This window comes from Scyliorhinus canicula, chromosome 6, assembly GCF_902713615.1.
Source record: "Scyliorhinus canicula chromosome 6, sScyCan1.1, whole genome shotgun sequence".
Taxonomy (NCBI): Eukaryota; Metazoa; Chordata; class Chondrichthyes; order Carcharhiniformes; family Scyliorhinidae; genus Scyliorhinus; species Scyliorhinus canicula.
In genome coordinates, this window is record NC_052151.1 from 221,244,166 (window position 1) to 221,263,420 (window position 19,255).

General features: G+C 49.2%; 1 protein-coding gene across 3 annotated transcripts in view; it reads left to right on the forward strand.

Annotated features, from left to right (window-relative positions):
- The window catches only part of LOC119967891 (protein PAT1 homolog 1-like), a 66,623-nt gene extending 47,896 nt beyond the window's left edge, over positions 1 to 18,727 (forward strand). For 2 of the 3 annotated variants that reach the window (XM_038800984.1, XM_038800985.1), the window contains exons 16-19: positions 8,415 to 8,558; positions 10,994 to 11,085; positions 13,134 to 13,283; positions 17,632 to 18,727. In XM_038800984.1, the coding sequence (XP_038656912.1) occupies positions 8,415 to 8,558; positions 10,994 to 11,085; positions 13,134 to 13,283; positions 17,632 to 17,653 (408 nt within the window). In that variant the 3' untranslated portion in view covers positions 17,654 to 18,727. Of the gene's footprint in view, positions 1 to 8,414; positions 8,559 to 10,993; positions 11,086 to 13,133; positions 13,288 to 17,631 lie in introns of those variants that run through there. The other variant, XM_038800986.1, reaches the window with a different exon arrangement.
- Positions 18,728 to 19,255: the final 528 nt, after the last annotated feature.

Below are 19,255 nucleotides of genomic sequence, written 5' to 3' on the forward strand. Positions count from 1 at the left end.
CTGGGACCCTGGTGCTGTGAAGCCACAGTCCTAACCACTATGCTACCGTACTGCCTTCTTCAGGAATGTAGCTCCAGGGAGAAGGCCACTCAGTCAGCGAGCCTGCTACATTGGAACAAGAGGCCATTCAGCCCCCTCAAGCTCATTCTGACATACGGCTAGATCATAGTCGCAAGTTAGGTGGCACGTAGCAAAGCTGCCTCACAGTTCCAGGGTCCCGGGTTCAATTCCGGCTTCGGGTGACTGTGGAGTTTGCACTTCTCGTGTCTGCGTGGGTTTCCTCCGGGTGCCCCGGTTTTCTCCCACAGTCCAAAGATGTGCAGGTTAGGTGGATTGGCCATGCTAAAAGATTGCCCCTTAAGTGTCCAAATAGGTTAGGTGTCGGCCTCCGTATTAAAATTGTGAATTCACCCTCGTCCCAGCGGCTTTGGTGGGGACGGTTTCATAGAATTCCTACAGTGCAGAAGCACGACATTTAGCCCATCGAATCTGCACCGACTTTCTGAAAGAGCCCACGTCTGCGCCCACTCCCTCGACCTGTCCCCATAACCCCAACTAATCTGCACACCTCTGGACACTAGGGGGAAATTTAGCGTGGCCAATCCAACTAACAATCTTTGGACTGAGAGGGGAAACCGGAGCACCCAAAGGAAACCTCGGGACATATGGGGGCAGGTGCGATCTCCACACAGTCACCCGAGGCCGGAATTGAACCCAGGTACCTCGCACTGAGACAGCAGTGCTGCCCACCTGTGCTGCCCGACATCTGCCCTGAAAAACCTGTCTCTAATTTTAAAGTTAACACCCCCTCCTGGGGCAATAATCTCATTGCCTTTAATCTTTCTTAAATGCCTGGGTTCACCCACCTCTTGATCTTCGAGAACACAAGCCTGGGCTGTGCAACCTGGAGCCCTCGTTTACCCCATTATCGTCTATTTTCCACCAGCTGGATGGTTTCCCTAAATTCACCATAGCTTTAAGGGATAGTTGTTGATGTCAAGTTATGTGAGTTGTTGAAACATTGACTTCTGGAGTGAAGGTTAATAGGCCACACACCACCCCTTCCCTGGAAATTTGAACTAAAAACAGAAACTGCTGGGGCAACGTAGCAGATCTGGGCGCATCTGTGGCAAGAGGAACAGAGTTCAGAGTCGTAAGCACCAACCAGTCCATCACACGAACCTGCCTCCCATCCATTGACTCCATCATCACCTCCCGCTGCCTTGGGAAAGCGTGCAGCATAATCAAAGATCCCTCCCACCCGGCTTACTCACTCTTCCAACTTCTTCCATCGGGCAGGAGATACAGTAGTCTGAGAACACGCACCAACAGACTCAAAAACAGCTTCTTCCCCGCTGTTGCCAAACTCCTAAACGACCCTCTTATGGACTGACCTCATTAAAACAACACCCTGTATGCTTCATCCGATGCCGGTGCTTGTGCAGTTACATTGTGTACCTTGTGTTGCTCTATTACGTATTTTCTTTTATTCTCTTTTCTTCCCATGTACTTAATGATCTGTTGAGCTGCCCGCAGAAAAATACTTTTCACTGTACCTCGGTACACATGACAATAAACAAATCCAATCCAATCGAAGTTCATGTTTTCATTCCATATGACTTTTCCAGAGTTAAAGAGAGGGAGAAATGTGATGGATTTAATACTCTTTAAGAGGGGCGGAGCAAAATAGGCAACAGGCTGGTGGGAGCTCATGAGCAATTTAACAAAGATGTCATCAACACAAGACAGAGGGTGTGTTAATGGTAGTGTTAAAGACTAAAGCAGGTGTTGATAGAGTCTAAAAGGTAAGATAGCAGAACAAGGATACGCACTCTGCGTAAGAGCTTCCACAGAGCACTGTCCCTTGTGCTGCTATTATCACATTCGGCTATCTTCTGTTTATGCCACTGTCAGTACCTTCTTTAGTCTTTAACACTCCCTTTGTCCCACGTCCATGATATACGCACAAGGATATGCTCCGTCATTTAATAAGTCTTAAAATACCAGGTTAAAGTCCAACATGTTTGTTTCAAACACTAGCTTTCGGAGCACTGCTCCTTCCTCAGTTGAATGAAGAGGTATGTTCCAGAAACACATAAATAGACGAATTCAAAGATGTCAGACAATGCTTAGAATGCGAGAATTTGCAGGTACATGAATCTTTACAGATCCAGAGATAGTGGTAACCCCAGGTTAAAGATGTGTGAATTGTCTCAAGCCAGGACAGTTGGTAGGATTTTGCAAGCCCAGGCCAGATAGTGGGGGATGAATGTATTGCGACATGAATCCCAGGTCCCGGTAGAGGCCATACTCGTGTGTGCGGAACCTGGCTATAAGTTTCTGCTCGGCGATTCTGCGTTGTCGCGGGTCCTGAAGGCCGCTTTGGAGAACGCTTACCCGGAGATCAGAGGCTGAATGCCCTTGACTGCTGAAGTGTTTCCCGAGTGGAAGGGAACATTCCTGCCTGGTGATTGTCGCGCGATGTCCGTTCATTCGTTGTCGGAGCGTCTGCATGGTCTCACCAATGTACCACGCTTAGGGAGATCCTTTCCTGCCGAGTATGAGGTAGACAACGTTGGCCGAGTCGCACGAGTACTCACCTGGTGAGTGGTGTTCTCGCGTGTAATGGTGGCATCCATGTCGATGATCTGGCACGTCTTGCAGAGATTGCCCTGGCAGGGTTGTGTGGTGTCGTGATTGCTGTTCTGAAGGTTGGGTAGTTTGCTGCAAACAATGGTTTGTTTGAGGTTGCGAAGTTGTTTGAAGGCAAGTAGTGGGAGTGTGGGGTGACCTTGGCAACATGTTCATTTTCATCGATGACGTGTTGGAGGCTGCGAAGAAGATGTCGTAGTTTCTCCGCTCCGGGAAAGTTCTGGACAACGAAGGGTACTCTGTCGGTTGTGTATCGTGTTTGTCTTCAGAGGAGGTCGGTGCGGTTTTTTGCTGTGGCGCGTTGGAACTGTCGATCGATGAGTCGAGCGCCATATCCCGTTCGTCCGAGGGCATCTTTCAGCGTCTGCAGATGTCTGTTACGCTCCTGCTCGTCTGAGCAGATCCTGTGTATACGGAGGGTTTGTCCATAGGCGATGGCTTCTTTAATGGGTTTAGGATGGAAGCTGGAGAAGTGGAGCATCATGAGGTTATCCATGGGCTTGCGGTAAAGCAAAGTGATGAGGTGACCATCCTTGATGGAGACTAGTGTGTCCAAGAATGCAACTGATTTTGGAGAATAGTCCATGGTGAGTCTGATGGTGGGATGGAACTTATTGATGTCATCGTGCAGTCGTTTCAGTGATTCTTCGCTGTGGGTCCAATGGAAAAAAATGTAATCGATGTGCCTGGTGCATAACGTCGGTTGAAGGTCCTGTACGGTGAGATCTTGTTCAAACTTGTGCATGAAGATGTTGGCGTATTGAGGTGCGAAATTGCTCCCCATGGCTGTTCCGTGCGTCTGGATGAAGAATTTGTTGTCGAAGGGGAAGACGTTGTGATCCAGAATAAAGAGGATGAGTTGCAGAATTGCGTCTGGAGATTGGCAGTTGTCGGTGTTGAGGACTGAGGCTATTGCAGCAATGCCGTCGTCATGGGGGATACTGGTGTAGAGTGCCGAGACATCCATTGTGACGAGGAATGTTCCTGGTTCAACTGGACCCACGGCGAAGAATCACTGAAACGACTGCACGATGACATCAATAAGTTCCATCCCACCATCAGACCTGGTGTTGTAAGACTTCTTACTGTGCTCACCCCAGTCCAACGCCGGCATCTCCACATCATTTAATAATAGCCTTCTCCAAGGCGGCCTTCAGGACGCGCGACAACGCAGAATCGCCGAGCAGAAACTTATAGCCAAGTTCCACACACATGAGTGCGGCCTCAACTGGGACCTGGGATTCATGTCGCATTACATTCATCCCCGCCATCTGGCCTGGGCTTGTGAAATCCTCCCAACTGTCCTGGCTTGAGACAATTCACACCTCTTTAACCTGGGGTTACCACTATCTCTGGATCTGTGAAGATTCAGTTACCTGCGAATGCTTGCATTCTGAGCATTGGCATCTTTGAATTTGTCTATATATATGTTCCTGGAACATACTACTTAATTCACCTGAGGAAGGGGCAGTGCTCCGAAAGCTAGTGTTTGAAACAAACATGTTGGACTTTAACCTGAAGTTGTGAGACTTCTTACTGTGCTCATTTAATAAGATCATGGCTGATCAGGCAGTAACTTCAAAACTGCATCCTGCCTGCCCCTGATGATTTTCAACCCCCTATCCTCCCAACCCTTCATCACCCAAGAATCTATCCACCTCTGAATTTAAAAATCTTCAAAGACTCTGCTTCCACCACTGTTCCATTGTTGGACTGTGGTGGGCACAGTAAGAAGTCTCGCAACACTAGGTAAAAGCCCAACAGGCACTTCAACTGCCATCTTGCATCACTGACCTTGTCTGTCCACAAGCTTGTGAAACCCACCTCTTCACTCAACTGATGAAGACGCTGCGCTCCGAAAGCTAGTGACTCCAAACAAACCTGTCGAACTTTAGCCTGGTGTTGTAAGACTTCCTACTGTGACCACTTTCAGGAAGAGAGTTCCAAAGACTTGCAACGTTCTGAGTGAAAAATGTTACCTCATCTCCGTTTTAAATGGGCGACCCCTTATTTTTAACCAGTAACTTCCAAGTTCGAGATGCTCCCTCAAGAGAAAACATCCACTCCACCTCGGCCCTGTCAATATCCCTCGGGGCACTGTCTGTTTTATTGAAGTCTCCTCTTCCAGCAAATACCATCCTAGTCTGTACAGCCTTTTTATAAATTTAGAATACCCAATTCGGTTTTTTTCCAATTAAGGGGCAATTTAGCCTGGCCAATCCACCTACCCTGCACATCTTTTGGGTTGTGAGGGCGAAACCCATGCAAACACGAGCAGAATGTGCAAACTCCACACGGACAGTGACCGAGACCCAGAATCGAACCTGGGACCTCGGCGCCGTGAGGCAGCAGAGCTATCCACTGCGCCACCGTGCTGCCCTGTCTGTGTGGCCTTTCCTGTAAGACAACTCGCCCATTCCAGATGTTGGCCTGTCTCTGAACTGCTTCCTTAAATATGGTGACCAATACTGCACACACTAGTCCAGCTGTGGTCTCATTCTTGCTCTGTATAACTGAAGCATAACCTCCCTACTTTGTATTAAATTCCCCTTGCGGGCAGCACGGTGGTGCAGTGGGTTAGCCCTGCAGCCTCACGGCGCCGAGGTCCCAGGTTTGATCCTGGCTCTGGGTCACTGTCCGTGTGGTGTTTGCACGTTATCCCCATGTTTGCGTGGGTTTCGGCCCCACAACCCAAAGATGTGCAGGCAGCTTAACTTCCTGCCTATCATTGTGTCGTCAACAAATTTGGCACCCACCCCATCTATCTCTTCATCCAAGTCATTTACATGAATTGTAAAGAGCTGAAATGATCCCTGTGGCACACCACATTGTTCTATTGTCACAGTAAGAAGTCTTACAACACCAGGCTAAAGTTCGACAGGTTTGTTTGGAGTCACTAGCTTTCAGAGCGCCTTCATCAGGTGAATGAAGAGGTGGGCTCCACTTGCTGCCAACCTGAAAAAGACCCATTTATTTCAACTCCACTCCCGCACATCGGGAAGGATATTTCGACCTTGGAATATGTATGACACAGGTTTACAGGAATGATACCTGGACTTCAGGGGTTAAGTTATGAGGCGAGATTATACAAATTAGGCTTGTTTACTCGCAAATTTGGACAGGTCTGGCATGATCTGATCGAAGTCTTCAAGATATAAGCAGGAAAAGGTGGTGGGTAATGATCAAATGTTTCCACTGGTTGGAGATTCTATAACTTGGCGGCATTGTCTCCAAATTAGGAACAGACCATTCAGGGGAGGTCTTCGGAAGCATTTCTACAAAAGGGGGGTTGAGATTTGGAATTCTCTTCCACAAATGACAGCTGATCCCAGATCAGTTGTTAATTTTAAATTTGAGAGAGAATTTTTTTGGTAAGCAAGGATATTAAGGGATATGGGCCAAAGGCAGGTACATGGAGTTGGGTCACAGATCTGCGCTGACCTGCTTAAATGACGGAGCACACAGGAGGGGCTGAGTGGCCTACTTCTGTTCCTATGTTCCTGTCAGCCAGTCAATGTTCTATCCATATAAATGTTACCCCCCCCCCCCCCCCCCCCCAAGAACATGAACTTTTGTTTTCTGTAACAACTTTTGATGTGTCACTTTACTAAATGCCTACGAGTACAGAACATCCACCAGTTACAATTTATCCACATCCTCACTAAGCTCCAATCATTTGGCTCAATGTGATTTCCCTTTCACAAAACCATGTTGACTCTGCCTGATTGCCTTGAGCCATGTCCTGCTATAGCTTCTTCAATAATAGCATCAAACATTTTCCCTGTGACAGGTGTTAAGCAAATTGGCCTGTTGCTTCAAGCTTTCTGTCTCTCCCTTTCCGAATAACGGAGTTACATTTGTAAACATATTTATGTTTGTAGTTGATAAAAATGCTTACTGTGTGTGTTGATAAAAATGTTAACTAAATTCGTAGAGTAAACTTTGTTTTTGATTAAAAGTGCTCAAGGCTCTGTTGAATAACACCTGAAAGGCAGGCCCTTTGTGCTCCCTGTAACCAAAATTAATCAACAGTTGTAGGTCAGGTGAACTTCATGATATACTTTGGAGTTTTCTAAATTCTGACCCGTAACATTTCCATTCCCTGATTTAAAGCTGCTTCGGGGAGGTTCCTTGTATCTCTCATGGAGACCGATGCAAAATATCTGTTCAATTCATCTGCCATTTTGCTGTTTCCATTATCAGTTCTCCAGACTCACTTTCTGTGGGACCAAAGCTCGCTTGGCTGACTAGTTTCTTTTTAAAAATTCTCACTGTCTGTTTTTATATTTCCGGCTAGCTTTCTCTCGTACTCTATTCTTTCTTTAATCCGTTAGTCATCCTTTGCAATGCCTTAACTTCTGTCTAATCATTTGACCTTCCACCTACCTTTGCATAATTATATGCTTTTACTTTAAGTTTAACCTTTCTAGTTAACCATGAACGGTGGGGTTGTCCCCTGTACTTTTTCTCACTCACTGAAATTCTGTGTATTCTGAAATACCCCCGCAAAAGTTTGCTACTGCATCTCCAGTGACCTATTACTGATCCTAATTTGCCAGTTCACTTTAGCCAGCTTCACTTTCACGCCTTCATAATTGCCCTTATTTAACTTTAAAAACAGCGTCTCAGAACCATTCCTTTCTTCCTCCAAGTTAAATGTAAAATTTGCTTATAATATTGGCTATTATCTAGGGGAGTGTTCACCATGAGATTTATCAATTAACCCTATCTCATTGGACAACCAGGCCGAGTATAGCATGCTCTCTGGTTGGCTCCAGCACATGCTGCTCTGAGAAACAAACCTGGAAACATTCAATGAGCTCCTCACCTTTCCAGCTTATTTGTGAATTGAAACCTCCCATGATTATAGCTGTGCTATCCTGACAGGCTCCCATTATTCCTTCCAACCTACCACGGATCACAGAATCCTGAAACGGTGGCACACTGGTTATTACTGCTGCCTCACAGCTCCATGGTCCCGGGATCATGTCCGGCCTCAGGTGACTGTGTGGAGTTTGCGCTTTCTCCCCGTGTCTGCCTGGGTTTCCTCCCATCGTCTAAAGATGCGCAGGTTTGGTGGATTGGCCATGATAAATTGCCTCTTGGTGTCCAAAAGGTTAGGTGGGATTTACAGGGATGGGGTGGAGGTGTGGTCTTAAGTCGGGTGCTCTTTCAAAAGGCTGGTGCAGACTTGATGGGCCGAATGGTCTCCTTCTGCACTATAAATTCTATGATTCTGTATCTAACCCCATGCTGTACCTACCCTGTGAGTGTTTGATGGGGACAGTATAGAGGGGGCTTTACTCTGTATCTAACTCCGTGCTGTACCTGTCCTGGGAGTGTTTGATGGGGACAGTGTAGAGGGAGCTTTACTCTGTATCTCACGCCGTGCTGTACCTGTCCTGGGAGTGTTTAATGGGGATACTGTAGAGGGAGCTTTACTCTACACCTCCCCTTGTGTTGTACCTGTCCTGGGAGTGTTTGATGGGGACTCCTTGAGATACTGAAGAGAGTGTGTTGCAGGATACTTTGGTCCCTGATACCAATGGGGGTGGAGGAGGAGTGTGGAAGGGAAGGTACCCTGCTGTCAATTACATATGGGGGACAATGTCCTGGCTTGGTAAATGCTTTACCAAGCATCTTTTCTTCAGAGGTGTCTCCATCGCTGCCCAAGTTGAGCGTTGTGCGTGCGAGCCCAACCTGAATGTGCAGTTCTTTAATGTGGTGCTGTTCCCTCAAGCTGCTGTGCTGTTTGGTTACAGATGCTTCCCTGCCTGACTGAGCCCTGCTCCCTGCTGGTCAATCGCCTCCCGTCCAGCGCCCTGACCGAGCTCCTTCAGCAGCTGACCGGCTCAGCTCAATCCAGCCAACCCGGGAGCCAGTTTCCATCCATCCTACAGAACAAGGTACAGAGAATAAGAGGGATGGGGTGGATGGGAATAGCTGTGGTTCCAAAGATGGGGAATGTTGTAAGGCTGGAGGAGGCTGCAGAGATAGGGAGAGTTGTAGGAGCTGGAGGAGATTACAGAGATAGGGAGGGTTGTAGGGGCTGGAGGAGGTTACAGAGATAGGGAGAGTTGTAGGAGCTGGAGGAGGTTAAAGAAATAAGGGAGGGTTGTAGGGGCTGGAGGAGGTTACAGAGACAGGGAGGGTTGTAGGGGATAGAGGAGGTTACAGAGATAGGGAGGGTTGTAGGGACTGGAGGAGGTTACAGAGATAGGGAGGGTTGTAGGGGCTGGAGGAGGTTACAGAGATAGGGAGAGTTGTAGGAGCTGGAGGAGGTTACAGAAATAAGGGAGGGTTGTAGGGGCTGGAGGAGGTTACAGAGATAGGGAGGGTTGTAGGGGCTGGAGGAGGTTACAGAGACAGGGAGGGTTGTAGGGGATGGAGGAGGTTACAGAGATAGGGAGGGTTGTAGGGACTGGAGGAGGTTGCAGAGATAGGGGTTGTAGGGGCTGGAGGAGGTTAAAGAGATGGGAAGGTTTGTAGGGGCTGGAGGAGTTTACAGAGATAGGGAGAGTTGTAGGGGCTGTTGGAGGTTACATAGATAGGGTTGTAGGGGCTGGAGGAGATTACAGAGATAGGGAGGGTTATAGGGGCTGCGGAGGTTGCAGAGATAAGGATGGTTGTAAGGACTGGGGGAGGTTACAGAGATAGGGAGGGGGAGGGTTGAGGCCATGAAGGGATTGAGAAACAGTGATGGAGAATTTTGGAATGAGGCAGCACAATTGGTTTGGGGCCACAATTCCAGAGTAAAGTTTAAGATGCTTTTTTAAAAACATTTACATTGTGTTCCCATGTGGAAAGCACATACCACCCCATCACCACCTCCCAAAGCACTCTCAGATCTGCAAGGGACAAAGCAGGCAAAACGACAATGGGAGGGGTGAGATTGAAGGAGTTTTGAATCAAACTAGGACTCCTCAAGAAATAACTTCAGTAACAATGTTGTGGATGGTAGTCCGGAGATTGGAGCTCAGGTGCTAATACAAAGCACCAGTGTTCCCATTCTGCGTGAGCACTGTCATGTTGGAAGACCAGTACTGAGGAAGTGCTGCATTGTCAGGGGGTCAGTACTGAGGGAGCTGCACTGTCAGTGGGTCAGTACTGACGGAGAGCTGCATTGTCAGAGGGTCAGTACTGAGGGAATGCTGCATTGTCAGAGGGTCAGTACTGAGGGAGTGCTGCACTGTCAGAGGGTCAGTACTGAGGGAGTGCTGCACAGTCAGAGGGTCAGTACTGAGGGAGTGCTGCACTGTTGGATGGTCAGTACTGAGGGAGTGCTGCAGTGTCAGAGGGTCAGTACTGAGGGAGAGCTGCATTGTCAGAGGGTCAGTACTGAGGGAGTGCCGCACTGCCAGAGAGTCAGTACTGAGGGAGTGCCGCACTGTCAGAGGGTCAGTACTGAGGGAATGCTGCATTGTCAGAGGGTCATTACTGAGTGCTGCACTGTCAGAAGGTCAGTACTGAGGGAGTGCTGCACTGTCAGAGGGTCAGTACTGAGGGAGTGCTGCACTGTCAGAGGGTCAGTACTGAGGGAGTGCTGCACTGTCAGAGGGTCAGTACTGAGGGAGTGCTGCACTGTCAGAGGGTCAGTACTGAGGGAGTGCTGCACTGTCAGAGGGTCAGTACTGAGGGAGTGCTGCACTGTCAGAGGGTCAGTACTGAGGGAGCGCTGCACTGTCAGAGGGTCAGTACTGAGGGAGTGCTGCACTGTCAGAGGGTCAGTACTGAGGGAGTGCTGCACTGTCAGAGGGTCAGTACTGAGGGAGTGCTGCCCTGTCAGAGGGTCAGTACTGAGGGAGTGCTGCACTGTCAGAGGGTCAGTACTGAGGGAGAGCTGCACTGTCAGAGGGTCAGTACTGAGGGAGTGCTGCACTGTCAGAGGGTCAGTACTGAGGGAGAGCTGCATTGTCAGAGGGTCAGTACTGAGGGAGTGCTGCCCTGTCAGAGGGTCAGTACTGAGGGAGTGCTGCACTGTCAGAGGGTCAGTACTGAGGGAGAGCTGCACTGTCAGAGGGTCAGTACTGAGGGACTGCTGCACCATCTGACAAGTTGTGTTTCAGACTTTAAACCGAGGTTCCGCTATGTGAAGAAGGTTAGCGGATTAATCAGTTGCTGTGCTGTATCCTTCAGTCTATATCAGTTTTTTTTTGTAGACAGATGATCTCATCCTTACCCGAGTACTGTTTGTGTGTTCTTGCTGTGCACACGTTTCTTAATTGTGACCATGACTGCACTTCAACAAAGTACTTCATTGGCTGTGAACTTCTGAAAGTTGCATTGTCAACCAAGTGTTCGCTCATTGATTTTCTGTGCATTGTTGGAATTGATTTTGCAGTTTGGACTGACTTTGTTCTACATGATCCTGAGCCAAGGGGAGAGGTTGCAGAGCTCCGAGGCAGCCAGCGAACTTATGCAGGACAATAGATGGTGAGTCTCAGCCAGAAATTTAACAGCTCGTCCGGCGTTCCCCAACCACTAGAGCCATCCTTTCCGTGTTGCCCAAGACTGGATCGGACTTTCACGACCTGTCTCGAGTTTGACCTATAGATAGGCTGCAGACCGCTGCAAAACCGAGAGTGTCACCTTCCATTTCCATATCATCCCGTCTGTCACCATTCCTTGCATTTCAGAGTCTTGTGTCCGCATAGTAAGTGCCTTTAAAGCTGGAATATAATCAAGGGGTTTGAGTGGTTAATCTGCATGGGAAACAATACCCAGTTTGTAAACTGCAACAGTGTGAAGAGAGCTTTACTCTGTATCTAACCCTGTGCTGTACCTGTCCTGGGAGTGTTTGATGGGGACAGTGTAGAGGGAGCTTTACTCTGTATCTAACCCCGTGCTGTACCTGTCCTGGGAGTGTTTGATGGGGACAGTGTAGAGGGAGCTTTACTCTGTATCTAACCCTGTGCTGTACCTGTACTGGTGGTGTTTGATGGGGACAGTGTAGAGGGAGCTTTACTCTGTATCTAACCCTGTGCTGTACCTGTACTGGTGGTGTTTGATGGGGTTAGTGCAGAGCGAGCTTTATTCTGTATCTAACCCTGTGCTTTACCTCCCCTGGGAGAGTTTGATGGGAACAGTTCAGAGCAGTGTTTTTCAAACTTTTTCCTACTTTGGGACCCACAGCGGCCGACCTTTGGCTCTTGCCTTATTTCAAATGCTTTGTGCATTAAAGTACAAAACCTTTGCCTTGCCTTGTTGCCATTTTTAATCATACTAACTTTTGTTTGTTATAACATAGAACATACAGTGCAGAAGGAGGCCATTCTGCCCATTGATTCTGCACCAACCCAATTAAGCCCTCACTTCCACCCTATCCCCGTAACCCAATAACCCCATCTAACCTTTTTGGACATTAAGGGCAATTTAATTTGGCCAATCCACCTAACCTGCACGTCTTTGGACTGAGAGGGGAAACCGGAGCATCCAGATGAAACCCACGCAGACACGGGGAGAACGTGCAGACTCCACACAGACAGTGACCCAGCGGGGAATCGAACCTTGGACCCTGGCGCTGTGAAGCTACCGTGCTGCCCGATACGTGGTCGTATTTGCCCCTCATCCTTGAGCACGCTGTCTACCGTTTCTGCATTGAACTGTTCTTTTATTGCTCCTTGTTTTGTTTTCCCTTATCACCGCTTAGATTCCCAACCGACTAACATTCTAGTGGGATGGTGGAAATATTGCACTCCCTCCCACAAGCAACAACTGTTAAAGCTGGGGGTGACCAGGAAATTTCCAGACTGAAACTGATGGTTTTTGTTTTGTGATTTAAGGATTCTGAAATGATGCTGTAAGTGGAGTTAAAATACAGAACAGCCATGATATCATTAAATGGCAGACATGAGGAAGAATAGTTTATTTCTGTTCCTTGATTCCTATCTTCCTAATCCTGGACTGAACATGTTTTCAAATTCTCACCCAGTCTGTACATGGGCGGCACGGTAGAACAGTTGCTTCACAGCTCCAGGGTCCCAGGTTCGATTCCCGGCTTGGTCATGTCTGTATGGAGTCTGCACGTCCTCCCCGTGTCTGCGTGGGTTCCCTCCGGGTGCTCCAGTTTCCTCCCACAGTCCAAAGACGTGCAGGTTAGGTGGATTGGCCAAGCTAAATTGTCCTTCGTGTCTTAAAAGGTTAAATAGGGATAGGGTGGAGGAGTGGGTTTCAGTGGGATGATCTTTCCAAGGGCCGGTGCAGACTCGATGGGCCGAATGGCCTCCTTCTGCAATGTATGATCTGTGTTGCCTGTTAAAACACTGTTTTTCAATCCTTGTTTGCGGCATGCAGCAAAAGTGGGGGTGTTTGATGGACGATGGATCTTGACTCTATCTAATTCCGTGCTGTTTCTGACTCGGTGCTGGACGTGCCTTGAGAGTCTTTCGGAGAGCTGGGTGGTTGGTGGGTGTATGAACTCTTTGAATTCCATCTCTGGATTGGTTCATCTGATCACTCTCTCTTCTCCCACACTTCTTCAGGACGGAGCTGGTGTTTGCTGTGACCCGGGAGCTGCTGAAGGTTCCACAGGCATCTCTGGCCAAACCTTTGTTTGTGCCCACGAACCTCCTGGCGCTGTTCTCCCACTATGTCGACAGGCAGACACTGAATATGCTGGAGTCCAAGTTACAGTGAGTATCAGGCGGGGCAAGTGAGCTCCAGTATTTCCGGTGCTACAACTGACTATGTATTGCGAGGAGGGAATTCTCCCTTCATAGCCCACCCCTCACAGTACCTAAAGCACTGGAGAATACAACTTACAAAATGGGAACAGAAGCCCATATGGCCCCCTCAAGCCTTTGCACCATTTGTTTGGGTGATGACTGATCTACATCACCTGCACTTGCTCAACGTTACCCCCATTTCTCCTGATTCTCATCAGTCGAAATCCTAAATGGGGTAGCACGGTGGTTATAGTGATTTGCCAAATGGATCCCTTCTCCCCTGCAAGGATTCTGTCATTCTATGTACTCAACGGTTGAGCATTCACAGACCTCTGGGTTTGGAGTTGGGGATTCTAAAGATTGGCAACCCTGAGTGGCCACTTGGACTGAAGTATCAATTCATCGTGCGAGAGTGAATGGTAATCAATGAGGACGTTTTTAGTCCATTTGGGGATTTCACTTGGTGGGAACAAAGAGGATATGTGTTGGTCCTGATGGTTATCAACATTTATAAACACATTGGGGGGGTTACCGTTGATCAGGAACTGAACTGATCTAGCCGTATAAATACTATGGCCACGAGCAGATCAGAGGCTGGGAATACTGTGGCAAGTAACTCCCCTCCTGACTCCCCAAAGCCTGTCCACCATCTGCAAGGCACAAGTCAGGAGTGTGATGGAATGCTCTCCACTTGCCTGGATGAATGCAGCTCCAACAGCACTCGAGAAGCTCAACACCATCCAGGACAAAACACCCCCGCTTGATTGGCAATTCACCCTCTCCACCACTGACAATAGTAGCCGTGTGTGCAGTCAACAAGGTGCACTGCAGTAATTCACCAAGACTTCTTAAGTTACAGCTTCCAGATTCACAACCACTAACATCAAGAAGTACAGAGGCAGCAGATACCTTGGAACCCCACCACCTGGAAGTGTCGTCATGTTTCCCCCCCCCCCCCCCCCCCACTCACCCCTCCCAAAACTCACTCACCACCAAGTTTGGGAAATATATCACTTCCTTCAGTGTCACTGAAGGTGGAGACTACAGTGGTTCAAGAAGGCAGCTCACCACCACCTTCTCAAAAGTATTTAAGTGAGAGACAGTGGACTGGTCCATATTTAAGAACTCAGCGACCAACTTAAATGAGTTTAAATAGTCACAGACTTCATCAGCAAATGTGTGGACGACTGCGTGCCAAAGAAAGCAGTACGTACGTTCCCCAACCGGAAACCATGGCTCAATCGCGAGATTGACTCCCTACTGAAGGACAGATCTGAAGCGTTCAAGTCCCTGACCTATACAAGAAATCCAGGTACGACCTCCGCAAAGCCATCAAAGATGCCAAGACAGAATGCCAAACCAAGCAGGAGTCACAGACAGACTCTCGATGATTGTGGCAAGGACTAAACAACATAACGGGCTACAAAGCGATGCCGAGCAGTATCTCCGGCAGCAGCGCACCCCTCCCCGATGAACTCAATGCATTCTATGCTCGGTTCGAGCAGGTAACCAACAATCCACTGTTGAGTGCCCCAGCAGCCCATAACTCACCCATACCCACCATCACAGCTTCCCAAGTCAGATCGGCCTTCCTGAAAGTGAACCCTTGGAAGGCAATGGGCCCGGACGGGATCCCTGGTCGTGCACTCAGAGCCTGCGCGGACCAGCTGGCAGAGGTATTCGCAGACATCTTTAACCTGTCCCTACTCCATTCCGAGGTCCCCACCTGCTTCAAGAAGACCACCATTATACCGGTACCAAAGAAGAACCAGGCAACGTGCCTCAATGACTACCGTCCGGTGGCCCTGACTTCAGTCGTAATGAAGTGCTTCGAGAGGCTGATCGTAAAGCGCATCACCTCCTACTCCTAGAACACCTTGATCCACTGCAATTCACATACCGCTGCAACTGGTCCACATCAGATGTCATTTCCCTGGCCCTACACTCATCCCTAGAGCATCTCGAAAACAAGGACTCCTACATCAGGCTCCTATTTATTGACTACAGCTCCGCCTTTGACACCATAATCCCAGCCAAGCTCATATCAAAGGTCCAAAACCTAGGACTTGGCTCCCCAATCTGCAACTGGATCCTCGATTTTCTGACCAACAGACCACAATCAGTAAGAATGAACACCAACACCTCCTCCACAATAGTCCTCAATACCGGTGCCCCGCAAGGCTGCGTACTTAGCCCCCTACTCTACTCCCTGTACACACACGACTGTGTGGAAAAACTTGGTTCCAACTCCATCTACAAGTTTGCTGACGATACGACCATCATGGGCCGGATCTCGAATAACGATGAGTCAGAATACAGAAGGGAGATAGAGAACCTAGTGGTGCAACAATATCAATCTCCCTCAATGCCAGCGAAACTAAATAGCTGGTCATTGACTTCAGGAAGCAAAGTACTGTACACACCCCTGTCAGCATCAACGGGGCCGATGTGGAGACGGTGAGCAGTTTCAAATTCCTAGGGGTGCACATCTCCAAAACTCTGTCCTGGTCCACCCACGATGGAGCTACCACCAAGAAAGCACAGCAGCGCCTATACTTCCCCAGGAAACTAAGAAAATTTAGCATGTCCACATTAACCCTTACCAACTTTTACAGATGCACCATAGAAAACATCCTATCTGGCTGCATCACAGCCTGGTATGGCAACTGTTCGGCCCAGGACCGCAAGAAACTTCAGAGAGTTGTGAACACAGTCCAGTCCATCGCACAAACCTGCCTCCCATCCATTGACTCAGTTTATACCTCCCACTGCCTGGGGAAAGCGGGCATCATAATCAAAGTCCCCTCTTCCAACTTCTTCCATCGGGCAGGAGATACAGAAGTCTGAGAACACGCACAAAGAGACTCAAAAACAGCTTCTTCCCCGCTGTTACCAGATTCCTAAATGACCCTCCTATGGACTGACCTCATTAACACTACACCCTGTATGCTTCATCCGATGCCGGTGCTTATGTAGTTACATTGTATATCTTGTGTTGCCCTGTTATGTATTTTCTTTTATTCCCTTTTCTTCCCATGTATTTAATGATCTGTTGAGCTGCTCGCAGAAAAATACTTTTCACTGTGCTTCAGTACACATGACAATAAACAAATCCAATACAATCCAAACGCTGCCAAGCTACGATGCCCACATTCCGTGAATAAATAAAAACAACTATCAGCCCATATGTCAGAGGTTGAAAGGCCAGGCTGCTCACACATCCGGTGTAATCTTTGTGTTCAAGGTGAGCTCTGATCCCAGGCCTGTGTCATCTCAGACCTACTTGCTTTCAACCTCCATGCCATCTCCCAACCTCGGCTCCTCCTTCAGCCCGGCCGCTGACTAAATCCTCCTCCTCACCTCAATTACCTCTCGACCGATCCAGTACTCCGAGCATCCCATTTTCCACCCAGTTGAATCTGAGCTTGTCGAAAAGCTTTATCCCTGCTGCTCTAACTCACCACCGTTGGACCCACCTCCTCAACTCCTGCCACCTTAGTGCCTCAGTTGACTTGCCGGCAACTTAGTTTTAAGATTCTTGTGCCGCTGTTCAATGGCCTCACTCAATCCTATCTCAGTCACCTAATCACCGGCCACAGCACCGCCCCTGCAAAACCCTCTGTGATCTCGGCGTTCCTTCGATACCAGCCTCTTGCTCACCCCGATTTTAACCGCTCACCTTATGACAGCCGAGCCTTCAGCTGCCTGGCCCCTAAGCCGTGACGTTTCCCCAGCTCACAATCCCCTCACCTCCAAACCTCTCCGTTTCAATCCCTTCCCCCACTAAGATGCTCCTTGCGACCTGTTTGCCTCTTTGACCAAACTTTTGGTCACCTGCCCCAACATCTCTTTGCGGACTGAAAAAGAAGAATCCGATTGGACTCCAAACTTTAACTCCATTTTGCTCTCGACAGATGCTGCCAGACCTGCTGAGTTTCACTGGCCCTTTCTGGTTTTATTTCAGGACTTCATGTCGACAGCATTTTGTCTTTAGATCTGTGTCATTTGCTTTGAACTGTATAAATTCGCACTTGGCTGACGCCCAATGTTCTACCCTATTCCCTCCCCGGCAATCAGAAAGATGGGGCCTGTCACCCCGTTTGCCTGGGTTTGGAGTTGACCCTCCAGGTCCCAGGACGGAAGGGGGTCAGAAGGTCAGAGAGAAAGTGGGCCCTCCTCCCCATTCCTGTTGTTAAATCATGGCTGTTTGGCCACGTGTGCTCAGATTTATTTTTCTGTGACTAGTTATTCATCTGTCTCAGCGGATGCCATTGGCACTCATTCTCTTCTCTCTTTCCTCCCCTCTCCCTGACAGGCTCTCCGAGAAGCCACGGTAGAAGAAAATGGGCACAGAGCAGTGCCCCGCAGTCGGCATGGGGCGTCCCGCCAGCCGCCACAACATACCGGGCGCACAGGCTTAGTCAGCGACCAGGAACAGGCGACGCGCGCTTTTGCGTGCCTTCCGATTAAACTGAACTTTCCTACTTTATTTTTCTAAGATCCCGGATGGGTGGGGGAGGGTGTGAAGGTGGTGGCTGTAAGCAGAGGAAGAGGCTTCCCTCCTCCCTCCCTCACGGGTGCCAACATCATGTGGAGTTCGGGGAGGGTGGGGATAGGGTGAGCATGCCATGTGATGTGGTGAGGCCTGGTTCCCTGAGAACACAGCTCACTGTCACTGAGGATATACGGGCCAAGATTGTGCGGGCCATGGATTTTGGTTGGGGGGGGGTGGTGGGGTGGCGAGATGACCAAGAGAGAAAGTGTGAATCAAGGTTGTTGGGACTGGCAGTGAGAGGGGAAAGCCTGTGAGCGCAGCCCATCCCCGGCAACGTGCCACGTTGTCAGGCCAGGTATCCGCGCAGCTCAAGCACGTACCTCTTGTATGCCCGGAGATGAGGCACCTTGGAAAATCCCTGTGTGCACACGTCACCAGTGAATACTGCTGGATTCACACCCAGTTGGCACGGAACTCCACAATTCCTGATGAATTCACACATCCCTTTCCCGTTTTGAGTTCGCGGCCAGTTTGTAAATGAACTTCAGTCCACATTCAATTCGTATCCCAATTCACCAGGAATTTAAATTGGCACGCCGGTTCATCTTTGCGTCCAGTTCGCAAGGACTCTCCAATCGGGAACGGTCTCCCTTCCAGCCCGTGTTGCCGTTGGCAATTGACAATCCATTGGTGTCCAGCTGGCCTCTGCACTTTGGCTTGCTGTTGAATCGTGACTGGCAGCAGAGTTTGTGCAGTTTGACCCTGGTGCCTTCACACGCCGTCGGTCTCCAGTAGCACCTGCCTTTCGGTGATGCGAGCAGCCTGAATGTTATGCTTACTGATTTGGTCTGCCGCGGGCTGACATAATCTGTTTTGGATGCTGGGTGAGTGGAGTGGTGGAGTGGGCGTTGGGATGGGATGGGTGGGGTGGGGGGGGGGGAGAGGTGGAGACATGAAGCAGGACGGGAGTGTTGTAATTTCCCTGTCCTCTTGGTCTCTCCCGTCCCAGCCTCATTGATTCTCATGTTGGTCTTTGACTGGGACTCAAGCAGCAGTGGAGATCGAGGAGGGGAGGGGTGCTGAACTACCCGGGTGTGAAGATGGGACTTGGCTGTTATCCTTCCATTTGCCACCCCCCCCCCCCCCCCCCCCCCCCCACACACTGTGCTGTTGCAGTGGGCTCACGTCACAATGACAAACACGGTGCATGGCCTTCCTTCCTCTCTCAATTGCGTGGGACCTTTTCCATCACTTTTGTAACTGATGATTTTAAGCTGTTTTTCTTGATTTAAAAAAAGGGGGGAGGGTTTGGAAATAATGAAATTCACCTCGGGTGGAAGTGGGGGGGGGGGGGGGGGGGAGGGGGGGTGTCTGGGGCACAACTCTGTTTGGGCGTTGGATGATGCACTGCAATCCCAAGGCCAGATGCATGTGGAATGGCCAA